General features: G+C 48.4%; 2 protein-coding genes across 4 annotated transcripts in view; one reads left to right on the forward strand and one right to left on the reverse strand.

Moving 5' to 3' along the window:
- The window catches only part of Rlbp1 (retinaldehyde binding protein 1), a 10,440-nt gene extending 3,970 nt beyond the window's left edge, over positions 1-6,470 (reverse strand). Inside the window, exons 1-6 of the mRNA XM_033761087.1 lie at positions 6,383-6,470; positions 5,131-5,195; positions 3,607-3,694; positions 3,358-3,486; positions 1,612-1,816; positions 389-567 (exon numbers count right to left, since the gene is read on the reverse strand). Of these exons, the coding sequence (XP_033616978.1) occupies positions 389-567; positions 1,612-1,816; positions 3,358-3,486; positions 3,607-3,618 (525 nt within the window). The 5' untranslated portion in view covers positions 3,619-3,694; positions 5,131-5,195; positions 6,383-6,470. The remainder of the gene's footprint in view (positions 1-388; positions 568-1,611; positions 1,817-3,357; positions 3,487-3,606; positions 3,695-5,130; positions 5,196-6,382) is intronic.
- The window catches only part of Fanci (FA complementation group I), a 59,938-nt gene continuing 54,594 nt past the window's right edge, over positions 5,707-11,050 (forward strand). Inside the window, exons 1-2 of one of the 3 annotated variants that reach the window (XM_010621055.2) lie at positions 5,707-5,891; positions 9,723-9,934. The gene's annotated coding sequence lies outside the window, so the exon portion shown is untranslated. The remainder of the gene's footprint in view (positions 5,892-9,722; positions 9,935-11,050) is intronic. The other 2 variants (XM_010621056.2, XM_010621054.2) reach the window with 2 other exon arrangements.

Genomic DNA, 11,050 nt, shown 5'->3' on the forward strand with positions numbered 1-11,050 from the left:
TTTTTTGAGACAGGGTCTCACTATATAGTTGAGACTGACCTGGAACTTACTATGTAGCCCAGGCTGGTCTGGAACTCACAGGGATCCTCCTGCCTCAGCCTCCCAAGTGCTGGGATTACAGGCGTGTGCCACCACGCCCAGCAAGATGGACTTTTTAATAAATGGCAATGGAGCAACCAGATAGCATTTTCTCTTTTAGTTTTAACTTTTTTATTTTTTATATTTTGGTACCGGGGATCGAATTTAGGACCTTGCACTTGCCAGGCAGGCATGATGTCACAGTTATATCCCCAGCCCCAAATAGCATTTTCTAAAATACTATTTCTTCTAAGAAAGCTCTTGAAGGCTCAATGGCATGTCCCAAAGTTACTTTTTTTCACCCACTGACCTCATCGAAGGTGATTTCGTCATACTGCCAGTTCTCAGTTTTGAAGAGCATGACCACTCGGCCGTACTTGTCCCGGCTGGAGAGGACACCAGGGTAGCCCGCCTCAATGGTGCAGCGGACGGCCTCGAGGGACACATTGCTGAAGAGCTCAGGATATTGCAGCCGGAAGTGCACATAGCCTGGAGGAGGGCGAGCCCAGAAGCCCCTTAAGAGAGCCACACCAGCCCTCGCCAGCCAGCCCCGGGGTGGCACCCAGTGGGGCCAGGACCTGGGCTCTTCTACACCTGTCCTGTGTATGATGGAGCAGGATGCTCAGCCTGTCTGAGCCCCATGCTTCCTCTCCAAAAGGGAGAAAAGTGTGGACCAACTGAGTGTGATCACACATACCTGTAATCCCAGTAGTTTGAGCCCAGCCTGGGCAATTTAGCAAGAACTTATCTCAAAATAAAAAATTCAAAAGAGCTGGGGATGTACTTGAGTATAAAGGCCCTGTGTAGTAGTATAAATAAATAAATAAATCAAACAAAATAATTGTTTTCCTTTGCACTGGGCCCTCCCTGGCTGCTTTACCTAAAACGTCAACCCCTTCCCTCCCTACTTTTTTTTTAAGACAAGGTCTCACTATGTAGCTCAGGCTGGCCTGGATCCTCCTGCCTCAGCCTCCCAAATGCCAGGTATGCGCAGGTATGCGCCACCACACCTGGTTCCTTTACTTTGTCCCTTATCACTAACATTCTACATGCTTTTATTTTATATTTATCTGGCTTATCATCTCCACCATTAGAATGCAAGTCCAGGAAGACAAGGAGGGGATTCTGGTCCGTGTTACTCTCCACCTCAACCCTAAAGCAGCAGCTGGCCCAGCATGACAGGAATGAACCTCTGAGAAAGGTAAAGCAGAGAAGCTCCTGCTCACCACCCTGCAGGTTCCAGAGCAAAGGGTGGGTCTGAGAATGGGGTTCTACTGCTTGAGCCCCAGGACTGAGAGAGGAGATTCCTCGGGGAATCAGGTGCTGACGGACTCACTCACTCAGTCATTGGAGGGCAGAGCAGAAAGGAAGCTTGAAGACGATCTGGCTCCCCCTCCCCACCACACACCCGCTTTGTGGGGAAGAATATGGAGGCTCTGAGTGACTTGCTCATGGCAGGAAGGAGGTCTTCTTAGCGCTAGGCCCAGGGTGGACCCTTCATGTCCTCCTCCCACCTGCCAGTGCGGGCCTCACCTTTGAGCAGATCGTAGGCGCGGCCCACGTTGAACTTGCGGGCCCGGATAAAGCGCAGGAAGAAGGCGCTGTCCCTTCCCTGCACCTTCTCTGCCACTGCCAGGGCCAGCTCCTCCCCAGAGGCCGCCTGTGTCTGCAGCAGCTCCTGCAGCTCCCGGACCGCGTCCTCCCGAGTCTCCTCCCTCTCATTCAGCTCATCCTTGGCCTGGAACAGGGTGGAGTGGGCATAGGGTTGGAGGTGGGTGCCGGTGAGAAGCAGGATGCATTTAAATAAAAATATATTATGAATCCCTCCCTCAAAATACTCCTCCCTGCTTCAAGCACTTCTCTCATCATTCTTGCTACTTTCTGAGGCAGCTCTGGAAGTTCTCTTTCCTGAGTGTCTTTCAATCCACTGTTGTGGCTGCCTCCGTGTCCTGAATTGATTCAGAACATTTACCTTTCTTTTTATTTATTTATTTTTTGGTACCAGGGAATCGAACTCAGGTCCTTGCGCTTACGAAGCAGGCAGTGGAACCACTGAGCTAAATCCCAGGCCTAGAATGTTTACCTTTCACGGTCATTTTGACTTTTGGGGAAAGCCAGAAGTCATTTAATGGCAGATCCGGTGAATATGGTGGATGAAAACACACCGTGATGTTTTTATAAGCCTGCTGTCCTTTGGATGACACTTCACAGCTGTATTCACCATATCTCTCTTCACCCTTTATAGGTGATGGGCTCCAACCAGAGTTGGCCCAGTGAGTGGGCACAGGGGCTGCTGCCGGGCCTCTTGTTCTCTAGCCCCAAAGGGCAGCATCTGTGCTGGCTATAGCCCGTATCTAACTGTAACTGTCCACACCTCTTGTGTCCTTAAAGCACCCCTGCTGAATCTTTTCAGTGCATTTCACACAGCCTATTATGGTTGACTTTCTCATCACTGTGTCTCAGATGAGCAGACCTAGGCTCCTAGAGGTGAAATATTCTTGCCCAAGGTCACCAGGATAGGAAGAGGTGGGGCTAGGACTCAAGTCGGAGCTTTTCCAAAGCAAAGGTCCCCAGCAGAGGGCAGCCCACCTCCTCCCAGAGAGCCTCAGCCGCTCCCTTGGCTGGGTCCAGAGCAGGCCCCCAATCCCTGGCCCTGCTCTCCTCAGGGGAAGGAGGGGGAAGGAAGGGTAGGGGAGTCGGGGTGAGGGTCCTACCAGCACTTCCCTTGAGATGCCCAGGGATGTGAGCCAGGAGCCCAGACTTGGCTCAGCCACTTCTCCCCCTCCCCCGCATCCCTAAGGCAGTTGGGCCAAGCTTCCCAGGACAGTCTGATCACCTCTGAACTAGTCCAGCAACCGGCTTTCATAGGTACAGAAGGCAAGACCCAGAGAGGCACAGCCATTTGCTCAAGCCACACAGCAAGCTGGAAGCAGGTCTAGTTCTAGAACTCCAGACTTTTGTCTGTCCAGTGGGGCCAGGGCTGTGTCCTTGTTCACTCCAGCTACTTCAAAATCACTGCTCTTCATAGCAGAGGCCAGGATGATCCCTAGTCCAGAGGCTTGAGGCTGTGGTCTTGGGCAAGGCAAGACCGGGTGCTGGTCAGCCCAGCTGCTACCATACCCCTGACCTCCCGGATGGCCCTAAATAGGCCAGGCCAGTGGTCCAGGATGAGCTAGACCATTTCTACAGCAATAAGAGTGCTGCTGGTATGTCCTTACCCACCCCTTCCATTCCTGCTGCCTCCCTAGACTACCTCTCCCTGAACCCCAGCCACCTCACCTTCTGCAAAGTATGGCGTGGCAGCTGGCTGCACAGGCCAAAGACAGGCCCATGGTCCTTGGTTGTGAGCTTCTCCAGCTGGGCCCGGAGCTCCTGCTCCTCTTCAGGGACCATTCGGAAAGTGCCCACCTGGACAGAGAGGAGTCAGGAAGAAGCAAAGCAGCCCCCAATCCCATAAGCCTGAACAAGCCAGGCAAATGGGACTGCTGAGACCTTAAACTAAAAGACGAGGGGAGCCATGGTACTCACCGCCTCTGACATATTGCCTCTGAAGACAAAGCCCTTGGAAAACAAGGGTCCTGCTTCCTTTGTTTTGGTCTCTGCAGCTGGTCTGGCCCTAGTGCAGGAAGTTAGAGCTGTGGGGGTGTTGGAGAAACCATTCTGAGATTGTCTCACAAGAATGGGCCTCAAATAGTCATTGTACCCAAATCCTCTGCGGGCATTTGTTAGAAATGCAGATTTGTGGGCCTAACCTCCCTTGACTCTGTCTGAAGGTCCCAGCTGGGCTCAAGAATCTGCAAGTCAGAAAATCTGACTGGCTCTGGAGGAGAGGATCTTGGGCCACACTGCTTTGAGAAGGGATATTGTACAAATGTCTCAGACCTTGCTGTGTAGACAGTTTGGCTCAGCCAAGAAAACACTAGAATTGGGCTCCATTTTCAGTGAGGGGATCACTGCAGGATAAGGCATATCTCCTCCCTTCTGTGGTCCACCTGCCCCAGCCTAAGGCTTCCCAGTGGGTTCCTTCTCTGTGATCCTAACCCTGGATGTATGTCCAGAGCTTTCTTTTTTGTTGTTATTTGTTTTGTTTTGTTTTTTGAGACAGGGTCTCACTATGTAGCTGAGACTGACCTGGAACTCACTATGTAGCCTAGGCTGGTCTCGAACTCACAGCGATCCTCCTGCCTCAGCCTCCCAAGTGCTGGGATTACAGGTGTGTGCTACCACACCAGGCTGTCCCATGCTTTTGAAGCTCTAAGTATTTTCCAATTCATTATCTCAGAGCTAGGCCTGGCATTATTGTTCCCGTTTTGCATAGGAGGAAGCAAACCCAGCAAATAAGTGACTTGAGGTAACACAACCCGAAATAGCCAGAAGTAAGGACTCAAGCCTAAACTACAGCTTCCTGTTGTAGTGCTAAAATTGGAATAACTCCATTCTAAGACAGAAAGCCATCTCATGTAAGATGTGACTCCTAGGTAAACTGCGTGAATTCGCTTAGCAAAAGATTAAGGCAAGGCCAGATGCCTGGAAAAGGGGAGCATAAAACTGCGGGAATTCAAATTCGCTTAGAAAAAAGTTTGGTACTGAGGACCCTATGATAGGGAAAACCTTAATAAGTGGAAATTTAGGAAATGTCACAATATAAGATAACTTCTGCCCCTCACCCTGCTTAGTTCAGAATTAACAGGTACCGGGAGACACCTAGTCTCCTCACAAAAGTCTGTAAATGAAAAGAACCATTGTTAGCTTTTTTAATCAAACAAGCTCCCTTCCCCCTGGCTAGAGTAGGCAAGTGAATGGAGAAAATAGCACCAATGAAAAAGAGAGGATTTCAAACCTCCCAAGACCTATAAATTTATGCTTTAGAAGGGGGTCAGGACTCTCGGTACCGAACCACTCCACCGGTGAGGTACTAGAGTCCAGGCTCGAGCTTGCAATAGACTCATGTGCATTTACATCGGACTCGACTCCTCGGTGGTCTTTGGGGACTTCGTGATCTGGGCACAACACTGTCAGCTCTAAGAGGCAGAGGCAGAACAGGAGAAGCACCTGGGTTCCAATTCTGTTTCTCCGGGTTGCAGGCAGTGTGATTTTACCTGTGTTTTGGTTGTCCCCTGTTGAAATGGAAAGGTTCTGAAATGTAACTAAAACACATCCATACAAAGCGGTGCTCAGCCAGCAGAACAAACCCCACCCATGGCCCACAGCCGGCCTTCTTCCCACTGGGTACTTTTGGAGGTAGTTCTTCTGTCTCCTTCCTAAACCCCCGCAGTGCCTCCTTCAAGGATCATTCACCATAACGCTCCTACCGCTGGTCAGGTTCCATTGGCGAGATTTGGACTAGAACTGGTTATTATTAGGGAATTGATCATGTTGAAGTATTTCGTGACGCTGCCATCACAGGCTGCATTTTCCTGGTGCTTCTTGGCTCTTAAAATGACCTCATGTTCTTATCTTTAGTTTCCCTCCCACCAAGGCCACAGCGAGACAGAAAAGTTAAAACTTGCTTCTGCAGGGCTGGACCCATAAAAGGCAACCTGGCCTGTGATAGGTTAAAAGTAGCTCACTCCTCATAAATAAGCAATAGCCCAGCCCAAAACTAACAAAAGGACCTTCCTCTCTTTGTTCTTGTCTCTCTCTCTTCTTTCTTCTGCTTCCCTTCTCCTTCTCTGCTCCCGCTCCCTGGTCGGACCTCTCCTCTCGGTGTGTGTGGCCCAGTTGTCGGGCGCCACTGTTCCCTTTCAGTTATTACTTAGGATTTTCTGGAAATGGAAATGCAAAGACTAACAGAATCGTCCCAGTAAACTCAGGTAAGGGGGAATTATTGGCATTTAAAAAAATACTTTATGTATGAGATGAAAACAATGCCTGCCCTGCCCTCTGTGTTCCTGCTGTTCTCTGCCATCTAGGGTTGCCAGATAAAACACGATAATATCAATATTTGGGGCATACTTAGACTGAAAAAGAATTGGTTGTTCACGTGAAATTTGTATTTTTTTTCAATACCGGGGATTGAACCCAGTACCTTCGCACTGAGCTATATCCCTAGTCTTTTTTAAAAATGTATTTTATTTTAAGACAGGGTCTCCCTAAGTTACCCAGGCTGGGCTCAAGTTTGTGACCTGCCTAGTTCATGATATTTGCATTTTACCAGGAATTCTGACTTGGTATTTGCTACGACTGCCATCTGATGGGATTCTCATACTGGAGAGTGGCACACAGGGGTTTAGTTGTACGGCAGCCTAGAAGTGGGCTCCCCTCTGCTCCCTGACTCCCCACTCCTGTCTGGGGGCCCCCTTACCTGCCAGGTCAGCAGCTCCTCCTTGGGGCTATCTGGTACCTGCACCAACCTGGAGCTCTGGTGGCAGCCTTGGCTGGGGGCATGTGCAGTCAGCAGGTTGGGATTAGTGTCACAAGGAACTTTTCATTGCCCACAGTTTCCCACTAGGTCAGGTTCCTGGGAGTCCCGGAATGGGTGAGTGCAGCACCCCCGGGGAGAGGGGAGAGGCCGGCCTGGCTGGAGAAGCTGTCAAAGCTCTCCTTTGTGAGCAGCAGAGCTTCTGCTTAGCCATGTGGAAGCCGGAATCTGGGCCATCCCTGTTCCCTGTCCTCTTGCTCCTCAAGCTCCTAGAGGCTCCCACTCAAGGCAAGAATTGAGGAGAGGTAAAGGGAAATTATAGGTATTATCCCAGGTGCAATGACAGTGCTGGTGAATCCAGGGCTGTGCTCTGTCCTTTCCCACACAGCCACAGCGAGTGGGGCCAGTTGGGAAACAGCCTGTTCTAGGTGGTGCGGTGCAGAGGTTGTGTGCGTTTGCATGTGTGTTTTGCTGTAGATCAATCATAGGGCTTCACACATGCTCAGCAAGTGCTCTGCCACTGAGCTGCACTCCTAGGTTCTGCCCACCTTTCAATCCCAGCTCCAGCATCTTCTGATGGAAAATTTGCTGCACCCCTAGATAACAACTATGTTTCCTCTTCTGAGATGTGGGGATTGTTAGAGGACCTGTGCTCAAGCGTTGTGCTACAGAGGATGAGATGGCAACAAAGTACTTAGTGCAAGCTTTTAGCTGCCTGGCATGTGAGCAGAATCAGGAGGCTCCTTGGTGGAGGGAACGTGATTATACAGCCCCCTGAACAGCAAGAAGGGCTTCTGCACCCCTCAGCAGGTGGTCCCCCCCTGCTTTGGTAATTGGAGGAGGCAATGGATAGATCTCCCGCAGTGCCATTCTTGGTCCTGGTTAGTCTCCAAGAAGTGCCCAGGGCAAGGTCAGGCTCCTGTGCACAGGGCATTCTCTGGAACCAAGTCCAGAAATGTTTTCTGATTTTTCCCCAGAGTGTTTTTGATGGTTTTTTTGTTGTTGTTTTGTGATGCAGGGGATGGAATCTAGGGCCTCATGCATCTTAAGCAAGTGCTTTACCGCCAAGCTACATGCCAATCTCCAATTTCCCCAGACATGGTTCTCACTTTTCTACTTGAACCCACATCGACAGGTGTGTGATCTTTGCAGACACTGTGGGGCTATACGACTGTCCTGAAGGAACCACCTGGAACCAACCCTCCCCTCACCTGCCTCCCTGAGCCCCTTGCACTATAGCAGGCTGCAATGCCTGGTGCTTAGATCTTGGGTTGCACCCGAGTCACTTGGAGCTCTTTGCCTCCAACACTTTCTCCCTGGGCTCCTGCTTTGGCTGCTGTCTGGCTCTTGGGTTGATACCTTACCACATTCTCTCTGGAGCTGGGGATCCCTAACTTCTACCATCCTGATTCCTAGTAGTCTATTCCTGTGCTGTAATTTATACAGTAGCCATTAGCCACACATAGCTTTTCAACCATATCTGGAAATGGGCTAATATGACCCAAGAACTAAAATGTTTGGTTGACTAATAGACTGAATTACTGAGGATTGAACCTGGGGCCTTTAGATGGAGCTACATCCCCAGACGTTTTATTTTGTGACAAGGCTTGCTAAGTTGTTAAATTGCACAGGCTGTGCTCAAACTTGTGCTCTTCCTGCCTCAACCTTCCAGAATGCTGTAATTACAGGTGTAGGCCACCACACCCAGCTGAAGAACTAAAATTTTGCTTGTTTTAATTAAGAGATTTTATATATTTAGTTAGTTAGCTAGTTGTTTTGTTTTTGTTTTTGTGTTGTATTAGGGATTAGAACTTGGGACCTTGCACTTGTGAGGCACATAGTGGCACCACTGAGCTAAATCCCCAGCCAAGTTAGCTAGTTTGTTTTTTTAGACAGAACCTTGCTATATAGTTCAGCTGGCCTTGAACTCACTGGGTAGTCCAGGCTGGCCTTGAATTTGTAGATATTCTCTTGCCTCAGTCTGCTGAGTGCTGGGATTACGGGTGTGCACCACCGTGCCTGGCTTTTTTACTTAATTTTTAAGTAATTTAAATTTAAAAACTGATAGGAGGTCCATTTTGGAGAAAACTTTTTAAGTAACTAAGACACATAGTTTTGTTTTTCAAATGTAAATTTTGTGATGAATTTCTCATAAAAATTTACAGTCCAACATGAGATGTGCCCTACATATAAGATACCCATTAGAGTTTTGTTTTATTATGACACAGGATCTCGTTATGTAGTTCAGGCTGGCCCTGAACTTACTGTGAGGCACATGGTGCCCCCAAAATCCCAGTAATCCTCTTGCTTCAGCCTCTTGAGTTATAGGACCTCCAGGATTACAGATGTGCTCCACCAGGTCCGGCGGATATTTGAAGACTTAGTACAAAGAACAGAGTGTAAAATACCTCACTAACAATTTTTTTGTATTGCTGGGGGCAGAACCTTGGCCTTGCATATTCTAGGCAAATGTTCTACTGCTGAGTAGACCCCTTGTCTCTAACAATTTTGTATGGCTTAAAATTTTCAAGTACTCATGGTTTGGACTACTGGGTTAAAAATATATTGTAATTACTTTTACTTGTCAAAGTTTTTTTTTTTGGTACCGGGGATTGAAGTCTGGTCTTTGAGCTTGCAAGGCAGGCCACCAAACCACTGAGCTAAATCCCCAGCCCCTACTTGTCAAAGTTTTTAAAAACTTTAATTACATGTATCCCTCAAATTATAATTCTCATGGGTGGTACTGGTTTGAACCCACTTACTCTAAAAGTGTGACCCAGTGACCAGCAGGGACCACAGCATGAGGGGAAGCTGATTAAAAATGTAGTCTTGGGCCCAGTTAAGTCACATCAGAATCTGGACCAGAGTCGAGTCTGTCCTAATGCTCTCATTTCAATTGTTTAAAACTATTTAATTTTAATGAGATCACTGTTGATATACAATTGGGAAAAGCATTGGTCAAGAGACTCATGGGAGGTGGTGGGTGTGGGAGCCCAGGCCCAGAAGGCCCCTGAAGGAGGGACCCGCAGCTACCCCAGAGAGGCTCTGTGGATGCCAGGTGATGGGTTCCATCTCGAACATTCCTGTACGATAGGAACACCCTCAAGCCAACAGCCTGGCCCTGGCAAAATTGGGCTGGGGGAAGAGCTTTCTTAGCCCTGATCTTTGCTTACAGCCCTTCTCCCATGTCAAGAGTCTTGGAACAACAAGGGGAAGGGAAGGGGACTCACCTTGCCCTGCCAGTTCTGTTGGCTGTCACCTCACCAGCATTATCTCACCTTAGTCTTCCAGGTGTGAGTAGAGTGAAATTGTTGGGAGAAAGTGAGACAGCTCAAGGTTACAGCCAAGGGTTACAGCTCTGTGTCACAGCTCCAGCCGTTTGGAGACAGAAGAATCCAAAAGCCACTTGAACAGATGGAGAAAAACCTTTTATTAGCCAGCTGGCCCACAGGAGTTTTAAGCACTCCAAATTCTGAGCCCTGAATTGTAAGTGGGGTAAGTTTATATACAGTTGGGGAAAGGAAATCGAGAAGACCCTTTAAGGGCAGAGACAGAAGTGGGAGCCTCTCCCTGCCACAGAACATTCTTGAAACCTTAGGGGCAGCCTATACAAACAGTCACATTATTTGAACAGAACGCTTTTGATACATTTGGGCAGGTAACTGTGGAACACAAACAATTAGAGAACATTTTGATACATTGGGCAGGAACATTTTGAGACACTGGGCAGAAACATTTTGAGACATTGGGCAGGAGCATCCTAAAGTACAAAGGGTTACATTTCTGGCAAAAACACGGGGGAGGGGAGGGTAAAGGCAACCGCTTGACCTGTTGTGTATTATTGCTTTATCAGAATTACTTTCTCATAGAACATGTCGGTTAGGAATGAGTCGGCAGGACTAACTCAAATGTCTCCCACTGAATAAGGGCTGATATGACCCCCTGTGGAATGTTGCAACCCTCCTACTTCTGACCACTCCCTAGCTCAGCTCCCTGCTTCACTTGTCTCCATACCCAAACTGTCATCCAGTGTCCACCCCCAACCTTGGCAAAGGGCCAGGCAACAAATATTTTATTCTTCTTGGGCCAGAGGGTGCTATGTCCAACTATTCCAAAGAGGAATAATGAAAATTTTATTTGTGGACCCTGAAATGTGAATCTTACATAATTTTCTCACTTCACAAAATGTTATGTTTGTGTGTGCGTGTCATCCACCCATTTAAAAGTGAATGAATAAATGACTCGGTTTATCGGAGCTCAGATGGAAGAGTTACTCCAAGCAGATCGGTGTGGCTTGTGGAAACTGTCCATTTAAAAATGGGCAAACCAAGCTGGGAGTGGTGGCACACATCTGTAACCCTAGCACTCTGGGAGGCTGAGGCAGGATTGCAAGTTAGTCTCACCTGAGCAACTTGGACAAACTATGTCTCAAAATAAAAAACAGGGTGGGAATGTAGTTTAGTGTAAAGGCGCTGAGTTCAATCCCCAGTACTACCAAAAAGGAAAAAACAAAATGGAGGCTGGGGATTTGGCTTAGTGGTTCCACCGCCTGCCACACAAGCGCAAGGTCCCGAGTTCATTCCCGGTACCAAAAAACACAAAAATTTATAT

This window comes from Fukomys damarensis, unplaced genomic scaffold (genome assembly GCF_012274545.1).
Source record: "Fukomys damarensis isolate Sample0158 unplaced genomic scaffold, DMR_v1.0_HiC HiC_scaffold_7, whole genome shotgun sequence".
Classification (NCBI taxonomy): domain Eukaryota; kingdom Metazoa; phylum Chordata; class Mammalia; order Rodentia; family Bathyergidae; genus Fukomys; species Fukomys damarensis.